Raw genomic sequence first — 21,429 nt, forward strand, 5'->3', positions numbered from 1 at the left:
TAGAGTGGGTGTCGAGGCTTGAGGACTGATCTGGAGATTCCTGAAGATGTCGGCACCATGTGACGAGCAGACGCTGCACGCAAAACCGATGCATGACGAACGGAGTCATCAGTCCTAAGTGCTGGGCCTACAAGGAGAGAGTTATTAATGGGGTGGGGAGAGGTGGAAGAAAAAGTATGTGAAGGAGAAAGAAGGGAGGCGTCAGCAGTAGCCTGTTTTCGCTTACCCGCCCTGCTGTCGGCAGCAAGTAAGGCCACCCGGCTGATGGCACCACACGACGGCCGATGTGGCATGAGAATATTGTTAGTTGTTTAGGTCATGGTTGTACGAGGGCTGGGATGCTGCCAGGGCGCCCACACCTAGACAGGAGGACGATTAGGGTCCTCAACCAAAGCTTTGGCTCAAAAGGTCCAGTCTCTTCGTGACGGAGTTGTTCCTAAGGAACTTTATAATGTACATAGGGGTGAGCATCTCTTTCTGTGTGGTATGTTAATTATGCTTTAAAATCTCCCTAAGAAGTAAACATGTTTTTCTTAGAAAAACAGCTCAAATGTCGCTATTGCCAGCGTCAGCTTCTAGCAGCTGTCTACATGTCCTTGAGCGTTAGAATCGGTGAAGAACACAGTATTCCCCACCAGCCCTTGAAAATCATGCTCACACTGCTTGTCCCATTTGAACGAAATACCTCTGCTCAAATCGGTTAAGCCGATGCTTTGTCTCGCTTCATCAAATCACATTCAACAAAAAGAATAACTGTGTTATTGCAGCCAGCAAATCTGAGTCTGAAGTTCATCAAATCCTGATTAAAAGCGTCAGAAGATTACTAGTTACTACTGAAACAATATATGAAAATACCAGCAATGAGGAAATTCTATTAAAAGTTATGTACTATGTACAGACAAAGTGGTCATACGGTGAAATTTCCTTAAAGCTACGACCATTCTTCAATCGACGTGAGTCACTTTTGATTGTTGAAAATTGTTTAATGACGAGAGAGCGAATTGTAGTACCAAGTGAGAACAGTTTCACTCAGGAATCCAGGTACAACTCGCACGAAATCCACTGCAAAAAGCTTCATTTGTTGGCCTCAAATGGACGCAGAAACAGAAATGTCAGAAATTTAAACTTTGTCAAATGGCAACATAAACACTTTCCAGATGTCTAGAACAACCATGGCCAAAAAGCGAGAAACCATGGGAAAGATTTCACCTAGGTTAAGGAGGTCCAATCAGTGGTCAGGCCTCGGTTCATTTAGTGGATTAGTTCACTAGGTAACCAGATGCGTTCCGTTTGCGCGATAATTCTGGAAAGTCTGCTATCAATAAACTGGATAGATTATTTCAAAATTTTGATAGTGAAGAGCCGATTATGACCGAAATTGGAATGCAATTCACCTCAACACACTTTAGACAGTTTTGCGAAGAAAATGGTATCGAGTAGAAGCTTTCACCGCCTTATCATCCTCAATCCAACGGGCAGGCTGAACGATTCTTGGATACGATTAAACGGATTCTATTAAAAGTGAGAGGAAGGGAGACGTTGGACAACACAGTTCAATCGTTTTTTGACAAGGTACCGAAAGTCCCCAAACCCAAACGTTCCCGATGGAAAATTGCCTACAGAATGCATGTTTGGACGGAAAATTAGGACAACTTACGGTAATCTTAGACCTAAGAACAGGGACACCAGAAATGCGGCAGATGAGACAAACACTGCGAAAATTCCACACCGGTGACATGGTTTATACAACAAATTTTCATGGTCTAGAAAAAGGTCCAGTGGCACTCTTCTGGGCAATAAAGGAACTGTGATCTACGAGATCAAAGCTGGAAAGGAAAATTGGACGAGGCATATCAACCAACTACGACCAAACCACAAGGATACTCAATACCGGTAAGAAGGAGAAAATTTTAGTGGGACATCGTGATGGACACGTTCGGTTTGGAAAATGGAAATGTTCGACCCCTCGAATGATTCCAGAACATGATAGCACTGCATAGTTTGCAGCTAAGACCGAATCGAAACCGGTAACGGATAAACTGGCTCAAAATTAACTCAAGGAGGGAAGACTATGATCAGATTCAAGCAGTCCGAAAAAGTTTCAAATTGAGAGAGGAAGTAGTACGGCTGCGCGTCAGCCTACCGCGCAGCAGAAAAATCATGTGGTGAAACCGTGCCGTACGGATATGCCCACGCATCTGAATCACACCAGGTTTCGCCATGCTGCGAAGCAAGGGTCAAAAGGTACGCGTGCATTTCACGCCCACACAATAGCCAAGTCACTCTGTACACAAGAGCACAGACGGCCATTTATGATTAACCGAAACAGAGAAATCAACTGCTCGAGAATCGGTGCGGGCGTGCAGCAGAAACACTGATTTGTTAGGAGCATATCGACCATCAAATACGGTCACAAGTGGATGGTACAAATAGAACTCTGTATTTGCATTAATACGTAGTTTTTCTGGCCGCCTTCTTGTCATCTGACTGTAACCCAGTAGCACCAGGGAAGGTGAAGGGATACAACAAGAAGTTTTTGTTGTAATAAGTAGCGCTTGGAGGGTTTTAGGCTGCAGTCTACCCCCGTGGACTTCCTTAGGGTTTGTTAGGTGCTCGTGTACAAAATAATCATCGACAATGGCGATATCTAATTATACCAAACGTTCGTTCTGTTTAAGCCGACAGAAGGTTACTAGTGCAGTCACTAAAGCATGTGGTATTATCCATATATCCCTGAATTCGTCGAAGAAGCCGTCCTGTGATTTTACCTGCCAATAACTTTGCTTAAATGGGGAAAACCAAGGGATACAGCTGATACAATGCGTCCTGAAGAAAACAAAAGGACAGACACCCTTATACTTTTTCACGGCTTATGTCAAGCTGCTTGTGAACAATGCCTTTCATGTATGAAGCGGACGGCTCAGACATGATCAAAATATTCTGAAACTCACGCAGGCTGCGCCTTCACTTTAGTCCGATGGCTTAAACATGAGCCAGTCAGTCAGCGCGTAGAAGACCTACAACTGTACTATGTGGCATACAGGATTTTCAGTAATACGGCTTCACTTTCCAAATGCTGAAGGCTCAGGAGCGCCCTAACTGCGGCAGCAGGTGAACCTTTCGACGTAGTAATTGTCACCGTATATAACGAAGGGTTCTGGAAGCTAACACAATCCACATGTGATCCACATCCAAAATGGGAGAACAGCTTAGGCCAGCAGTGGCGCATCCTGAATGGGTCGTTAGGTTCGTCGAGAACTGTGACAGTGAAGTGCCAGTGCTGTGATGCGTCTACGCTGCCTACACGAAATAGAAACGAACAACGTTTTGGGCTAATTCTATCGGTCGGACATATATAGCACCTTGTTTCAATCTAACGCTTGTGCGCTCTGACTAACTGCTTGTGCTTTTGGGCCTCTGTGGGTATATGGTAAGCGAGGCTACTTCACTGCCTATCTTGAAGTTCCATCCTGAATCTTTTTGTTGATTCTCATCTATTAATTATGCGAATTACATGTCAACAAACGTTACCAGAACCAAACCTGCGCTTCAGCTTGCGTTGTATACAGAACCATGTCTGTAAACACCGGTGAAGAATTCGTGGTCAGAAGATCACCCGTAACCTTTTTGGGTAAGTTTATTCTGCAGCCTTATTGACCCAGAACCTGTCAGAAGCCAGAAATAATGATATCGTGGATTTACTTATGTGCGGTGACCTAACGCATACTATTCCTGAGGATGTTCGGCTTGGGATTTTGCTAGCAATTCTGCAACTGTTTCAGAAGAACAAAGTGTCGCGGCTGACATTTCCAGAATCCTTTAATTCAACCCAAAGGGGATTTGTTCGCTTGGTTTCGCAAATGGTTGGCCTTCGAACTTTCACTTCCGGGTAGGTAACTACTTTACGGTAGGACGTGAGCTTTGCTGTCGTTCATGTTCTAACTACGCTTGTTTCACCCCTAAAGCGCTAATACGTAAAACTATCAGCATTAACCAGTTAGTCCACCAAATGAACTTGCACACTAGCAGAATCAATTTGTGAGATACTACCAATACTGAAATTTTATTCGCCGTAATCCGTTTATTTCTACTAGTTTTGGCTACAGTTTGTCAGGAACGGGTATGGACCTCAGCTAGTAAGTAGATATTTCTTGCGCCAAGCAGGCAGTACCGTGGGTTTTCTTTTGAACCACGCAGTAAAGTGTTTCTTAGTCTAGCCGCCGGCTCCAACGAGCAACCAAAGCTAACAAGCCGCTCCTTGGTTTGACGCACGAAAAGATGAATGCCTATTCCACCACGTGATTGATAAGAAATAGTGGCAGTGCTGGAGGTGACCGCAGCACGCTACTAAGTTTGAGCTGCTGAAAGTGAAAACTTTTTATCGATGGACACTGAGAAAATAAAGATTAGTCCGGAATTTGCCAAACTTTGGCACTCATTTTGTATGTACGAAAGGTGATGAGACTGAAAACGTAGTGAAGAGACTCCAAACAGTGCTTCAACTTAGAAACATTCTGGCTTCGAAAAGTTGTACCCTCAGTTTTGTAGTCAGGGGGGATTGATTTAAGGTAATCTTTCATGGAAGAAGGCGAACCATCGAAAAAAGCTTGAAGAAGGCTCTTCATGGTGTTCTTTCTTCGTGATAGTTTGTATAATTGTTTCCTCTGCGTGCGTTCACCTCCTAACCCATCCTTCATGATCACGCATCTATTGAGATCTGCGTAACTATCACCTAGTTAGCCACATTAATATTTTCAGAAGTACACTTTTCGTGTATTATCCTCTCTGGTCCCCAATTTTCGCCCACGTCATGTCAGTTGATCTGTTGTATCGAGTGTTTCAACGGCGTGTAAATGCAGCTGATTTCGCAATGTGCGATGACTCATTGGTTCGTTTCAGTGGCACTGCTAGTGGGTTAGGTGTATTCGGGCTCACCCTGATGTGTTGTTTGAAGAATCGAGCAGTACGACTAACATACTCGATCCGGCTTATGGTTGGGCTTCGCTATTCACATTGACTGACTGTTTCGCAGTGCTTAAACCTGGAGTATAAAATTGCGGCCAGATGGCACAAAGGAAACCTTTGTGGTGATATAGTTTACGAAGAAGGTTATTTTGGGCCGGGCTTGCCACCTGTCACGGTCTATGATTCAAAACTCTGCTGTTTCTGTTGCGAGTTCGCTGTGGTCTTTCCGTGAACCTGTCACGGTCAGACGGGCCTGTATCGGTCAACGAACGCTAATTTCATCTCAATGTATTACTGGTTGATGATCTTCAAGCTCTTTTGAAAAATTTTGGTGCGAATCGGCAGAGGACTCAAGAATTGAAAAAACGGGAGAGTGAAAAACCTTATTTGTCGTTCCCGTGTACATAGCAAGAAACGTATTTAGTCACAAAGTTCGGGAAAAAGTGGTAGTAACTGGCCTGCTTGTGTGTGTAACGAATACTCCAGTAGCCCCTTTCCGCTATCAAATAAAGTCACCAATTTAGTAAGAGCATTGAAAATCATGTTTGGGCCTTGAAATAATGTTTGTGTTGCTGGTCGATATATGTTTAAGAAAGCCGAATTGTTTTTATTTTTGAATTGAATTTTCTGGCTTGTGTTGCAAATCCGAACATCCACAGCATGGCTTTGGGCCAACCAACACACATCAAACCAGTCATTCTTTAATCGACTTGACTTGTTCGGGGAATTTTTCAGTAATGTAGAATTGGAACGCTTTGAAACCACCCATCACTTGACCGGAATAAAAAAATAAATTGGATATCACCATACTTTATGCGTTGAAGCTTGACAGGTTAGAAGGAAGAATCTCGCCGCGTCATCCATAAAGGGAGTATGCTCTTCATTGGGTTAGCTTTGTTGTCTGGGACAATCTGTTGCATATAATTGCGGTTCATCCACAATTAGCTTAAGAATCACATTACCTGACAAAGACACTTGCTGGTGTTTTTTCTTCCTTATTAAGAATGGTGTTAATTATGTTACTGGCATTTGGTGTACTAGGTTCTTCGCCATTCCCCTAGGGTTTTTTTGGCCGCGCTGCAATAACTCAACTTTCAGCTTGCAAAAAGTCAGCAGTATATGTGCCTGAGGTTTCTCTTCATCATTGCCTACTACATGAAAACAGTATCAACCTTAGCTTAGGACACCCCTATTTTTGAACGCGCTATTCCCGGCTTTTATCCAATTCCATTACTGTTCACTTACTTGCAGACAAATTTCGTTAGATGGGCTATATTCCGTCGGTTGTGCCCCATCCCTTGGTCTGCGGTGGTATTTTTCGCTAATAAAAGGATACACACCTGTCTCCCTCAAGAGCAGCCTTCCCCTAAATGAGGCCAGTTTGCTCAAGTACACTGCGGAGGTTTATATATCTGAAGGAACGCAATTGTGCCTTTTCCTCCTCCTCTCATGAGAACATTTTGAAGGACTGACTGAATGTCAGTTCCAGAGATTTTGCATTTCATATCTTTGTAGACTTTGCAACGTACACTATAGTTGAGAGCGAACGTTACCAGTTAAGAATCTGTCTGCTTAGGCCCCCTAAAAAATTGTTCCTCAAGTTCACTTACTGTTTCGTTATTTTTTCGCAATCTCACAGGAATGGACCCATGAAAACGCTCACTGTATACAATCCCACAACGGAAAATTCGGAAGCCAGAACGATACATTTATCACTGAGTTTGAACAGCAAGCGGGCAATCATGCACTTACTCCAGTCTAATCCGCTAAGCGCTAGAGAACGACTTGAATTAAACCCTGTAAATGAAGCGCAGCACACTTTTGATAAAGGTGATTTATAATCCTATAGTTGTTTGTAAATGAGTGGACTACTTAGCCCCATCAGTTGGAGCTGATGGAGCTCGTTCAGGGAAAAGGCCACAAGAGACGACTTTACTGTTATTATTGTTGCTGTCAAAAACCATACTGGTATTATGGTGTTGAAAGTAAACGAACTGATAGACGATGCTACCACCTTATTGTTTATCTGACGTTAGCATGCACTGCGATGTAAAAATGCTTGGGTTGCCTGATGACCCTCAACAGTTCTCTGCGGGTGTTTTTCCCCCACCTTATTTCGTTTAGTTTTGATCGAATTCACAGGCTTGAACTCGACTAGAAATGTGGCTCTGCGTAAAGCATTTCGTATTCCATGACTATCAGTAGACGTCCATTAGTCCAAATGTGAGGAGTAGACCGGTGCGGATGAAACCATGAAGATAGGTAAGACCAAAAGTATCACGCAATGACTGCAAAACAAAGGTCAGTCAAACCTAGATGCCCGGAGATCAAAGCGAAACTAAATTCGGGGCCAGGGAATTGCGATAAACTATCGAACAGCTCTCCAACAGTTAAGATGTGTACCAAATATCTGAAAAGGAGATACGCCATTAATGGGGAAATCGATGCTCATAAACTGAAGATAGTAAAGTAACCTCCATTCAGTTTCCGCACGCGTGAGTTCACCAAGGAAATACGCGCAGCGAACGAGTGATTATGGATTGCTTTGCGTTTCAGGATCTAATTACTTCGTATGGTTGAACGAACATATGTCCATTTAAGGAAGTTTTATCCAACATTTTACCATTCGCCGATGGAGAAGTTAGGGCTTGGTCGCGATCGCGCAATGAGATCGCGATTTGCAGTCGTCTGGAATGGGACTTAACCATCTTGGCCGCCTTAGGAGCGCTTTGTAAGACGGAGAAAAGCAAACTCACACCTACACAATAAACATCATCCGGAACAACATTCGTAGGCCTCCATGCAAAACTTGTTGCAAGATTCGCCAAGGGGCCAGGGGGACGGAGAGCGGTGGAATCATTATACTTCGGTATATGGTTTGCAGCTAAAAACTGATTTAACCGACTAGATTGAATAGGTGTTGTGCAGCCCATTACAACCCAAACGAAGACATGATGATGCACTACGAGATTAGAGCAAGTAAAGTCGGATGCCTAAACTCGCCCAGAGGTCGGTCACGGTAGGGCCATCAACGATGTTTTGTCCCAAGTTGTTGATGGATTCCACGAACTTTACTCAAAGAAGTGTACTGTTTCATGTCCTTATTTAAGGGGATGCTCAGGTTGCTGGTTCAAGCAAAACTTGTCGTTCAAACGGCAGTAACTGATAATGAGATATCACTTACGAGCAGAACAGATAGCATGCCAATTATCCCGTGAAAATTAAATGGTCAGGCATAGAATGCGGTAGTGAAGGTCGACCGAAGCAAGCTGATGGATTGGACGTCTGTACTTGAAAACGCAAACCAGGGATAAATTTTCTGTTGCGACTGACGGTTAAAATTAACCTAACGATCGCTGACAAACTTAGGTTCTTTACACTGATGCACGCCGATCACCAAACGTGATAGATGTAGAAGGGCACCCCTGTTAAGGGTGGATAGGACAAACTTCTTTAGATTTCTTTCAAGCTTTAAAATTTAGGAACGGTGTTTGTATGCCAGTTATTGAGGATACTAAAGGGGCTTTGATGTTATGATCGTGTAAGGGGACTGAATAGTAATGCGAGGAAAAAATGACTGACGCACATGAGACGAGGTTTGCAAGAGTTCTGCGGCGAAACTGATGTTAAGCCTGGTTTGAAAAAAGCCATGTTATCAGAGGTAAAATGTTTTAACGGACCCCGGCAGAAGTACAAACGACTCAGAATATTCTGTCACCCAAATCATAATAAAATTTGAGATAGTTTTAGTAAGTTTTAAGCTAAGACGCAAGGTTTGTGCCGGAGTTCTCCCGCGGAGATCAAGAGATTTCAAAAACTACAAAGTAACTGAAAAAGCATCCGTAATGACAAACTAGAGGCGGTATTAAAAGAAGAGGGAAATGTCATTACTACTAGACGCCCCTCCACACTTCCACCGAATCAAACATGTGCTGTGGCAGTGGATATTAGGATGTTGGAATGTGAACCACTTTGTCTCATTTATCCACTGTGGTAACATATGACACGAGAACACTCAGAAGGAGTTCTAGATAATTGTATGGACCCCATGTTAATCGTGGAACTGTCTCCTGACTACCGAATTTGATGTCTTCATGTTTCATCAACCTTTATGTCAGTTGATGTCTCCGAAAAAACCATGGATACGTGGTAAGCCCATCGTTTGCAGGAATACAATTTTGCTGGTCAAAAGAACAAGTTAGTCGACGCCTCATCATTGTTGAGTAGTCCGAAGTGGTAATACATAATTATGAGCAGCAAAAGCAGCCAACAAGCTAGAAGGGCCAATTTCCTGTTTTTTAGTTATGTGAATACCAACCAACCAGTTTACCGATCGACCAAAACGGTTCAGTAATTAGTTTCAAGGATACTATAAATTGGGTCCCCGCACACTGGAACGACGAATTGGTGTAAAAGTAGCTGCTATCTCTTAGGCATTAACCTATGAATAGGGGACTCAACGGAGTTGTGTGCAAGCAAAGGAGTAGCGCATTCATTCACCTGACCTGTAGCTTGCAGCAAACAAAACGACTGGTTAATAGCACCTCATCGTTGCTGTGATCTGAAATTATTTTCACGATGCCGTTTGTTTACATGGGCTGGAATGCTTACAGGGGTTCAAAATATTAAGGCACTAGGCTCACTTCGGCACTCGTGCCCCCGATTCCCCAACATTCTCCTCACTTCGCCTATATTTGTTCAGATCAAGCGTGCCTCTGCTGTTCAGTGGTAGCTTGTTAGTAAATCCTTTTCTTAGGTTCTGAACAACAGATCTTAATCATGGCCCACTTCACCACATGACCCCATATATAATACATGTTCCAGCTTTTTACAACTATCATAATGTGCGCCCATCGAGTGACACAATGATTTTGCGGAGTTTGCAGGAAGAGCCGGAACAAAACTATCCACTCAAAGGGTATAACAGAAACCTCGGACGGACAGCAAGTAAATGACAGCCAAATTCTTTCATCGAAAACATTGAACTCAGTGTTCTAGCTGATATGTATCCGGAGATCAGCCGCTCTTAATAGCCGTACTTAAAGTCGGTTGGACGGATGTCACGTGCGGGCTACGAACTAAACGAAGGCATGGCTTGCTTAGTCAGAATGTTACGCAGTCAGAATCCAGCATCTGTAGTTCTCACGAAGATTCTAGAGAGACATTATGGAGCGTTCTGTGATGACTATAAAACACTTGTATTACCTTCCCTTCTCTCCGTAAAGGGCTATATCAAGCTACCCTCCCTCATTGTATAGCTCAGTGGGTGGAGCAGGTAGTCAGGGACCGACATAGGGGTTTCATCACCATCTGCAGAACATAACAGTATGAGGCATCCAACACCTGAGAAATGAGTCCTTAAAAATATTTCCCCGGCAATGTGGACGGTCAGTGAACTTCGACCTGTTTTCCACTGTTGTATATGAGATTCTGTGAATGCCATATAGGCACATCGTGGTACACCTCAGTATGATACAGAGGTGCTCAACCACTCATTGATCATGCAACAAGATGTCGTTGTCAACTTTCGTATACTGTCCAGAAAACGTGCACTTGTTTTGCCCTATTGTGAATATTTCACAGGTAATCGTGAAGAGCGGCAACGTGGAACTACTGGGAGATTGATGGGGGCAGTGCCTCAAGTGCCGCCAGTGCCGATTGCACAGACCGTTTTGGTTGCTGATGGTTTCCACGCTGAAGGTACACAGCCAACTATTTGTAATTATAGCGCGGAAATAATTCGCTTGCTCAAACACAGTCAGGTGCTTGTAGTTTTTGGGCCTCCCGGCTGTGGAAAAACTACATACCTCCCGCAGGTGAGTTTAGCGCTTCCACTTACGTGTGGAAAATTAACTATAAGTATTTGTATACGTATGGTATGACCAGTTGTAAGTTTGCCCCAGTTTAGTTCCACGTGCATCATTGATGCGGCCGAATTACGTCTTTTTCTTTCTTACAAAAGCGATCAATATATCAGTTTTGTTTATGCCATCACTTTTTGTTGCCGTGGTTGAAACTAATCGAAAGTATAAATGATCTTGTTCGTCCAGTCTTCATTGACAGAAGCGGGAATTCGCACTTTCTCAACTGCTCTTTTCCAAGTCTGATCAAATAAAATTCGTTTGCAGTGAGATGGATTGAGGTCAACGATTTAAGCAGCCGCGCACCACATGCATAAGAGGTCGCTTCTCCACTCGTAATCCTTGCAACATGCGTGGTTTTAAGATTTGACTGGTCGATTAAAATCAACCTAAAATATGGATATAACGGTTGCGTCTGATGCAGAGTCCAGTTGCAGCTAAAAGAGCACACCGGTTGATGTAAATGGTAATATAGTCTGTCTGAAATATTAGCTGATGTTTAGGCGTTGCTAAAACAACCTTAGGATGGCTCAAAAACGGTATCAATCCCTCGACCGTGCCTCGTCGTGGCAGCAACGCGGTTCTTTATGTCCCCTGATATCATATTTCTGATACATTTACGTTTGAAAAGGCAGAGTTTCACAAGTTCCATCTTCCACATTTACAAAATCTCCGCAGAAGAACTCAAGACGGTCGGTTATGATAACTACTAGCTCATACACTGTTGAATTCAACTGAAGGTAATTCGCCAACGCCTTGTAGTTGTTAGTGTCGTAACTCAAGTCTTTTGTACGAAGGCACTTCTGTGACGGCATGAAAGTAAGTGCCCGCTTGCGATTTTTGTGGCTTTTGTTCTTCCATAGCTAACATCGGGTACTTGAAGGCCATAGACAAAAATAAGATATCCGAACTGATTAGCAGTCCAGTCTGAATTTCCGGCACCATCGACTACAGTAGCATATGAAACCCGACCAATACGTGCGGATTTCTTTATCTGGCTACGGTTAAGCAGTGACAAGCAACAATGAAATATTTTGGTTAGCTTTAAAGCAGACTCCTTAAGCTTTAACGCTTATGTCTTACACCAAGCCCCCAAAGTAGCTACATCTTCCGGCGCGTAAACAGAATCTGAAATGGCTTCTGCCAACTCATCTGTCAGTAATGTAGATGAGACCCCTGATTTTGGTATATACTTGGATAAGTGTCTCCTCAAGTTAGTGACGAGCTAAGTTTACGTTGCGATCTTCTCCCGTTGTTGCCTGAAGACGTTCCTCCAAGTTAGGAATGATTGTGCGTGGGTACGACCTGTCGCTGTAGGCCATTCTAATGCAGTCGACCTGCCAAGCAACTTTCATCTGTGTGCCAAGTTGGTTATCACTGGGGAATCACATTAATCTCAGCTAAGTTTTCCGTTTATGATATCCTTCAGCTAAATGCGCTGTTTTAGGCCGCCTTGTGTTTCGTTCGAAATATCACAATACACTGAATAGAAGGGACACTCAAGCGGACTAGGGCCTTATCAGCTTGTTTCAAATTAACAAGTAAAGTAACCAATACAAAATCACAATATCACAATAGGAAAAGAATGAGCAGTCAAATGGGGACTCACGAATGTGTAGATCCAATAGTCCACTACGCCGATCCGAATGCAGTAACAAGCTGTTAGAGGAAATATTCACTTGTCGGAATTTCCCACAGATGGTTCCGCGTGAGTGATATATTCCACGGTAGGAAAATTATTCACGGCTAAATAATGTCACAGGGATTTATTGTAACGTTCAACGGTTGACACAAACACAGAGATTTAGTCCCACTGGTTCAGCATTCAACAGACAGTTCAACGGAGCGTAAATACGCTCTTTCAACAAGAAGTCAGCAGGTCGCGCCGGAAAATTGTGTATTCGTAACATTAAAACAAACGTCATGATACAATGTGAACGACAGTTACAAAGTGTGGTTCAAGTTCAGGAAGAATGGTTAATGTGACAACGGATTACGGACACTACAAGCTGCTAGTGTGAGTAGATTAGGGAAGTTTAGATGAAAGCTTCCTCCTGTCACTGGATCCATTCTATGCTTGAAATCCGAGAAATAATTTGCAGCCGTTTCACCCACAGTGCGCTTCTTACCAAACTCCAGGAAGTTTTCAACCCGCAACCTTGTCAGGTCTTACAGGTTATACTTATAAATAACGAGCCTGGAAACCACCACAACACGCCGGTCGTAACAGTATATGTTTTATGTCCAATACCAGGCGCTGCGTTGGTTAGGCCATTTATTGTGCATGCCAAATTATCGTTTGCCGAAGAGAATGCTGTTTTCCCTGTCCAATTCGAAGTGACGGGAGCGGAGAGGTGGCCAACCCTTGACCTGGCAAAGGGGTTTGAAAGAGATTACGAAAAAGTTTGGGTCCGTTCGACCGCATGGAATTCGAAGTGACGGGAGCGGAGAGGGGGCCAACCCTTGACCTGGCAAAGGGGTTTGAAAGAGATTACGAAAAAGTTTGGGTCCGTTCGACCGCATGGAACCCTGATTAGAAACGTGACAAAATATGGCTGCCAGTCAATGTCAATGGTATTCTTGTTGCCAATTTCATTCCAGCTTGCCTGAATGTGTCTGGAGGTGTTGGCACGTCAGAATAATTGTGGTAGACTAGCTTTAAGTCCCCCTTACGTTTACTTTTATTTTTCTCCACACTAAGGCTTTCCAATGAAATGTGGTTGTGCGGCAGCGAATTAACGGAGCTGAACTCCGATGTTATGCTGTCGGTGATGATTTCGACGAGTAACCACGCAAAATTCAAATTATTTACAGCCACACACCGGCTACCGAGTCTGACAACAAATTACCTTTACAGCTAGAAGCTTTTCAGTATCCTTCGAAACATGGAGTGCGCGACCAAGACTCAGTTGGAAAAGGAATCATAGCCCAAGCCAGACAGACTAGTTATTAGTAACTAACGGGGACAATGGCTGTATTCATTAAAATGCCTTCTGACAAATAAGTGTGTTTGGATAACAGTACGAGTTAGGTGACAATGAACCGAGTTAAGCAACTTGCACCAACTTAGTAACCACAATCCGTTGCAGTACATAATGACTTTTTTGTACAGTGTCCTGCACGGTAGCGCAAAAAACGTGTTTCTCGAATTGGCTTCTGGTGGAAGAAACCGGCCGTCAGTCCATAACCAATGTCTACTATACTAAACATCCAGTGATCCATTCAGTAGAGACCGCTGAGCAATGCCTAGTTGAGTGTTTTTCACTCGAGAGTGTCGTGGAAAGTAGTATACTTGCTTTCTATGGACCCAAAGTTAGTATGCAATAATTTACACAGACTTCAGCTTCATGCTGGATCATGCTTGGATTTTTTAGCCAGTGCCGGAATTGTACTTCAGTCAACTTCTGATTTATCCTTTTTCTATAAAAGGTACTATTGAATGATTGTCATAATCGGAATCAGAGATGTCGCATGATTTGTACCGAACCACGTCGGCTGTATGCACACATCAATGCTGAGCGCATAGCCCATCTTCGAGGCGAAACAGTGGGACAGACAATAGGTTATCAGATACGATTGGAATCGAAGTAAGTAAAATCGATATTGAATTGAAAAGCATTGAAAAAATAAACTTATTTGACTGAAATGGGACATAACTTGCAAATTTTGACCACCAGGACCAGTTAGTGAATGGAATCGGAGTGACTGTCATCAGCGAATTGTGTGGAACACAATCTATCTCACAACCCGCTCTGAATATATCAAATATATTTTTCTTTCTATTTGGGACAGACAATAGGTTATCAGATACGATTGGAATCGAAGTAAGTAAAATCGATATTGAATTGAAAAGCATTGAAAAAATAAACTTATTTGACTGAAATGGGACATAACTTGCAAATTTTGACCACCAGGACCAGTTAGTGAATGGAATCGGAGTGACTGTCATCAGCGAATTGTGTGGAACACAATCTATCTCACAACCCGCTCTGAATATATCAAATATATTTTTTCTTTCTATTTCTTTCTTTACTTTCTTCATAGGCATGCTGAATATTTGGTCAGAGACTTACAGAAACCTCACTACTAGTCTCGCCCTGTCAGAGATTCCTGTGTAAGGCACAGCTCCCGGAATCTGAAGTCTTCGGTTTTTAAATTTAGTAGCGTCTTGTGGTACATCTAACCATTTGAGGAAGTTCATTGTGACAGCGATTTTAAACAACTACAAAGCTACCAGGTTGATGGCATCAAAGATCCGGAATAGACCATCTGTTTCTATGACCCAGACGTACAGTAGTATTCTCAAGAACGATCTCCCCAGCCGACTGGCTTTCAAACCTTACTGGCATAGGTCATCCTGATGTGACTATCACCTAAGTCACTTAGTCGGTCCCTCAGTCCTTCGTCATCTCTGCTGTCCTCTCATAGATTACTTCAGCGGTGGATTGCTAAATTTGTCGAAAACTTTCATCCACCAACTTGTGTCTTGTTAACTAGTGAGAATTTGTACTTGAACAATAGACTATGCACATGTTGAACGTGTCACTTATTTGCCACCTAAAATGATTAATTGCGGTTTGCGTTTCCACGCCTCAATTTTCCTCTGCGACTCCTGGCATGAAATACAGGACAGACTGCTTTAACTTTTAGGTGGCCGTGACTTTCCATAAGAAAGATTGCAAAGCTTGTAGAAGAACTCTATCGAGCCCACATATTCCCGAGTGGTACCGTATTTATTTCCGAGCATCGTCGTTGACCTTATTCACAATGATATAGCCACGGACACGTAAAAAATATGGGATCATTAACCCTGTTCATCGCACAGAGCAATGGGTTAACGCGTGTCTGAACAGATATCTGACTAATTTGACACGGCCAAATCGTTGCACGTCAATTTATCGCCCACCGGTTTGTAGCAAGCCAATCTACAATCCAACCAATGTATTAGTTTGTTGTTATATCAGTTCGTAACCCAAGCGGCTAATATCAACTTTAGGTAAAAACAATTAATGTCATGGGTTTTCATCCTGGCGCTATTATCTTATCACGCGTGAAAGACAGCAAAGGAATGGTGGTATATTGCCCGATACTGCTACATGGGCGTGTCCATAAATGTTGTGTAGATACACGAAAAGGTGAAGCTGTCAATACTATCCTGATGGGCAAGAAAAAAAAGAAGTGGTATGAAGGCTTACTGGGAAAATACCCAGCACGACAGTTCTCAGTGTCTGTCAATACCACTGGTTTGTTATGCCAGCTTTTTCTTGTTGTTCATAGCAAATTGGCTGTCGCTATAATCTAACCTAATCCGGTTGACCAAAACATGCGGTCATGACCAGCTGTGCAGTACAGATAATCTGCGTGGTTAGTAGCATATGAAGAATTTCCGATCCCGTCACAAAGAGCTTGAATATGAAGTACACCGTCGAATATTACCACAATACACTTAGTCCCCAAGGGTAAACTCTTTCTTGCCACCAGTGAAATTTCTGGGGAAGACATCTGGACGGAAATTTTGATGACATTATAGCAGTGACCTGTACGAACATTTGGTTGTATAGATGACTACGATATCCTAGATAGTTATGTCATATTGTGTGGGAGAATGCCCCTGTTGGCTAGAACCATCGGGCCCTGTAACCCAATGGACAAGAACCTGAAGTTGCATTTATATCACACTTGATCACCATCTTCGCAAATGTTACGTTATTGACTGTTGACTTTCATCGTAATTTATTTTGTCCCCGTTGGATACTTCTAATGAAGCCGTGGACACTTTTCCACGACCCGAAAAACAATCTAGCGAACAGATTTTGGTTTGTGAGAGCGTCATCAATATCAAGAGTGCGTATGAAAGTGTACAATATCCAGTTTGTAAACAAAAGTGTTCATTACCCACTGTGGGAGTGTAGATGAGTTGATCTTTGTCCGACTATATAAAAGAACTTACTAGTTTCTTCCAAAACGAGGCGATTACAATGGCTTCAGCGATCAATGACATTTAATGAGCGGATTAGGCTAGGCTCTATGTAACGCAATTTCGTGTGTGTATTCTGGAGCAATGAGTTCACGGTTCTACGAGAAACCTTTACGGGAAATTCGCTTTTGTGACGGCGCTGCATTCATCGGCCTACTTACTCACTCTTTTGTCCCATTTTATGTACGGCTACAAATGTCACTGCGACTTAATATTCGTGCTTTCAGAGTATCTCCGCGAACTCTTCTCACGTTCTGTACGCATGGAGTCTTGTTGAGGACCATATATGCTGATCCGGGACTGATTGCTGGCACAACACATATCTTAGTAGATGAGGTGGAAGAAGACGAAATTCCTTTGCACAGAAATTTGATTTCAAGAAATAACGTCTTCTCGGAACCTGATCAGAATTCTCCTAATCTATCCGCTGACGCAACAGACCGCCCAGATGACGATACACACTTACACCCGTCAGCGATATCCAGTAAAACGGAAGGTTGTGGCATATTACTGGGCATGCTGCCATGGCTCTTGAATCACTATCCTCACCTAAAAGTGATCTTGCTTGTGAACTTACGAAAAACGACTTTTGATTCTCGTCGGTTGGAACTATATAACGATATTGTCCAACACACGGTTGAATACCAAGCCCAAGTATGTGTGTACCATTCTCCATCCGCGCACAAGTTTGAGTATTTTTTAGAAGAGGTTCACTTTCTTTGTGCTTTTGTAATTCACGCATTATTTTCACTCGAGCAAAAAACATATATCTTCGTATTTTAGTGGAAATTAAGAAACCATTGCATTTCTTTTCAGCGAGAAACTGTTTGCAAACATCTTTTTTAAGATGAAATAAGTGACGCTTACTACTTGTAGAAATGGCTGGCGTACTGATGGTCGTCTGGCAGATTTAATCCCAACGTTTCACCATCAGTAAAGGCGATGTCCTCAGTGTGTCACTGTATAGTGAAGCGGTGCGGTGTGCTAATGCATCTGTTGAGTGGTAAGGTGCAGGTGTTTATAATAATCTAGCTTGGCTCCCTGGTTGAGCGATTTCATTTGTCGAAGCTGGAGTTTTTGATCTATTTGGTTAACCTCCACGTGAACTTTGAACTGCGCCTGTTTTGCTTTCAACCGCTGGGCGAAACTCGGGTAGACTGGGATATTGAACTTTTCTCGCTCCACACCTGTGTAGTTGAGGATACGTTTTTGTCTCTTGCTTTGTTAAAGCCATAATCGACTGCATTGAGTGTTCTAGTCGACTCTTGTCCTTCACACAAAGTGATGGGTCGAGTCTTTCAAGCTATTCCATCGAATTTCTGGTAAAATACCATACTCCCAAAAAGCGTCTTGCTCAATTCTCATCTCCCTGTGCCAGTATTTCGAAATTTCTCATTTTGGATTTGCGGCGATTTCGAATTTCTTATGTGAAAATCAAGTACATTTGATCATGTCTTGTGATAACTGAGTCATGTTTTACTCAGTCGCGCGCATACTGTTCTCCCACTTGCTCCGATTCCAGCTATGTTCCTATCATACCAAAGGACCGTACTTCTTGTTGATTGCTGCTTCTACTGATGCTCCCGAGCTGGTTTCACAACGGCACTGTACATCAGTGACCTGGATTTGTCAGTTAGCAGCCGAGCGTATCGGCCATCATTAGCATATCTTCTACATTACCCTGTAGTTTCAGAATCCTACTCTTGCACTGTCGCCGTCTGGTCACAAACGGATATGATGATGGACCTGAAGGTACTGTGAATGGAAGACAGGTTTATGCAACTTCACTGACTCAATATCTACCAGGTTCTTCAGGAAAACTGATTTTTCAATATGAAATCACATCGTTGTCATACGTCTCACTCATTTCTCATTAGTATTTGAGTAGTTGAGAGTCATAGTGACGTGTTTTCAGCCTAGCACTGACTGGTGAAGGAAACAAAAATCTTTGACAGTTCCTGCGGCATCTGCCGAAAATACCATACATACATCAGTCGTTTTTCAGTCAGTATTTGGCTGCCTTGCATTAAATCAGTCGCTTAAGACAAAGTCACCTGGTGAGCGTTCAGATGGTGAAGAGCTAACAGCCGTCATTTGCACCCATATCACCATGACCATCTTGTTTTATACCAGTTGACTGAATATCCGGTCGTGGACAATGCAATCGAAACGGTAGGTTTCGTCACAGGTGGTGGTCTCAACTTGAAAGCATGCACTGGCAACTGATTTTGTTAACCAATTGGATACTGCATTAAAGATGGTTCGTGTTAGTTAACCCTCCCCTTTGAGTGGATGTTACTGGTTCTTTCCTTCGTGAGTGAGGGATGGTACTCTGTGGCATTTCATTGACCTAATAAGCAATTTCCTCACTGAAGCGGAGTTGTTTGCTGTCCAAAAACACTAGTGTTTTTGGCATGCCAAGAACTTTGTGATGTGACAGTCTTGTTATCAACACCATCATCAGAAACAGAAATATCACTGTTGACACTGATGCTTTATTGCCATATGAACACAAGGTTTAGCTAATCAAATTTAAAGCTTCGGAGTGAGAAGGAGGAAAAAGAGCGGGTGAGGAAGGGGTCCCGGTGTAGCGGTGATACTACTGATCGGGAGGCACGCGAGTAGTATGTGTTGTTCGTAGAATTTCACTTTGCATCGATTGAAAAATGGAATTCTTTTGCGGAATTCGCGCGGCCACTTTGTAACATTTGCTTTTATTTGACCGGCGAATGATTGGAGGCAATGAATCTCCAGGGAGATTCGTTCGGGAGAAGATCTTTGTCCAGGTTTTGTAGCTAAGATGCAGATTAGAGTTTTCTTCCTTGTTCAGTGGTCTGTAACCGGTCAGTTGGCATTTCCGAATTACTCCGCAGCGAAGGCCTTCTTCCCTTCACTGGTAATGGCCTGTTGCAAGCATTCTGAGGTGCTTAAACCTCCAGGCATTTGACTGGACACTCTGGAACACAACGGACAGCACAAACGCCATTGAGATCGGTCAGCCACTATTACTAGCAGTGTTTTCAACCAAGCGCAGGAGAGATAACGAAGATCCCACCCTGGAAGGTGGACCTCACCAATAACCTAAACCATTTATAATCTCTTTCACAACCTTCTTCCAAGTTATACGTTCTTCTCCTCACGGTTCGCGCTATTCTAAAGGAGGCGCTAATAAAAACGGTACTCTCGTCACCTGGTGATTCAGCATGTGTAGCTGTCCGAGGAAGCTTTTTCTTTAAGTAAATTCAACCACTTTTCCGAATGTAAACATTTTTTTCGTCTGTTCCCGGTATGATTTAATTAACCGAAATTAAAACTGAAATTGATACTTACCTGTTTGGTGTCTCCTGGATCAGGTGTGTTTGGTCAGCTGGCCTGTTGGATATTTTGAATGCACCTTTGGTTGTCATCGTAAATAAGCTAGAATTCACCTCCAGATTACGTCATTTTGTGTGCTTTTTATTCCGCCGGACGACGGGCCTAGTTTACCTTTTAGTTTACATTTGGATTGGCATACATAATGCATGGATAGACTGTACTTCCTGTGCAAGTCCATACACAGTGACAGTCACAATGACTGTGGTCGGAGCTGGTCCTTCTTTTAGGAACTGCTTTGAGCGACTCTGATTGACACAGCCAAGCCACGTCTGAGAGATCGGAAAGCCCGAGGTGATGTTCTACCTTGGCCCAGATTCTTGGGATTTTCGGGTGAGAAGGAACTGAATTTGCTGTCCGGTCTTTTCTGCAGATTGCGGTACGCATATCTGGGAGCTCACGGAGGTCATACCCGTTGTTGTGGAGAATTTAATCAATCCACGTTTATTCAGGAAGTGTGAAGCAGCACACTTTGGGCCAGAAGTATTATTCCAGTGCGCCACAGCAGACAAATTTCAGCGGGCAGATATTCCGTTTTTTCTTGGAAGCAAGTCTACTATGGTATTTTAATGAGTTGTTCTCCTAGCTTTTATTTGGTACTTAAGCCCGATGGTGTTTTTCTCTTGCCCTACACGCTGTTTAAATAGCATGGGTTGGAAGAAAAATACACCGCGGAAACATCTGTGGCATTAGGACAATCACCACAATCCTTCAACACGAACTGTTGTGAGTGTGCAGACCAGTTCTCCAAATCGTCTGGAAAACTTCGAAATCCATTGAAGTTTTCAATGGATAACAGTGCCAATAAGAATATTTTGTTCTCTCCCCTCAGTGAACTGGAAGTACCTTCGGCGTCAAAGTCATGTGCTTTTTCATTTCCGTCCAGGCAAACGTTCCAGCGGTGTCCGAATCTCCAAACTATCGATATGAAACATGCCGCATGTATAACTTTGAAAACCGAACTAATATCAAGTTGGAATCTTTTTTATGAGAAGGCGCAGACTCTAACTAGTAAGTTTTGCGTCTGGGGGATCGACGATACGCAATTCATCAGATATCTACTGTTTTTCTACTGTTTCTTTCCAGCCCCACTTCTCGATAAATTTTATCGTCACATGACCACTCAGATGTCTACGTGCCGAAACTGTCTGAGCCCATGGCCGAAATATTGCGATAAATAGGGATTGACTAAAGCGACCAGGCAAACCCTGACCGTTATCTCGTATATATATATATATATATATATATATATAT

The 21,429-nt window shown here is 43.0% G+C and overlaps 2 protein-coding genes across 2 annotated transcripts in view; both read left to right on the top strand.

Moving 5' to 3' along the window:
- Positions 1-3,573: 3,573 nt before the first annotated feature.
- Positions 3,574-13,167, top strand: T265_11220 (hypothetical protein; the record flags this gene model as incomplete). The annotated part of the gene is given in 5 exon segments (XM_009177820.1): positions 3,574-3,631; positions 3,649-3,889; positions 6,605-6,795; positions 10,549-10,781; positions 13,081-13,167. The coding sequence occupies 5 exon segments, from the start codon at positions 3,574-3,576 to the stop codon at positions 13,165-13,167; spliced, it is 810 nt and encodes a 269-aa protein (XP_009176084.1).
- Positions 13,168-13,249: 82 nt separating this feature from the next.
- T265_11221 (hypothetical protein) overlaps positions 13,250-21,429 on the top strand; it is a gene marked incomplete at both ends in the record, with an annotated part of 14,003 nt that continues 5,823 nt past the window's right edge. Inside the window, 4 exons of the mRNA XM_009177821.1 lie at positions 13,250-13,333; positions 14,256-14,413; positions 17,031-17,511; positions 20,823-21,186. Coding sequence (XP_009176085.1) covers positions 13,250-13,333; positions 14,256-14,413; positions 17,031-17,511; positions 20,823-21,186 — 1,087 coding nt within the window. The remainder of the gene's footprint in view (positions 13,334-14,255; positions 14,414-17,030; positions 17,512-20,822; positions 21,187-21,429) is intronic.

The sequence above is a fragment of the Opisthorchis viverrini genome, assembly GCF_000715545.1.
Source record: "Opisthorchis viverrini unplaced genomic scaffold opera_v5_469, whole genome shotgun sequence".
Classification (NCBI taxonomy): Eukaryota; Metazoa; Platyhelminthes; class Trematoda; order Opisthorchiida; family Opisthorchiidae; genus Opisthorchis; species Opisthorchis viverrini.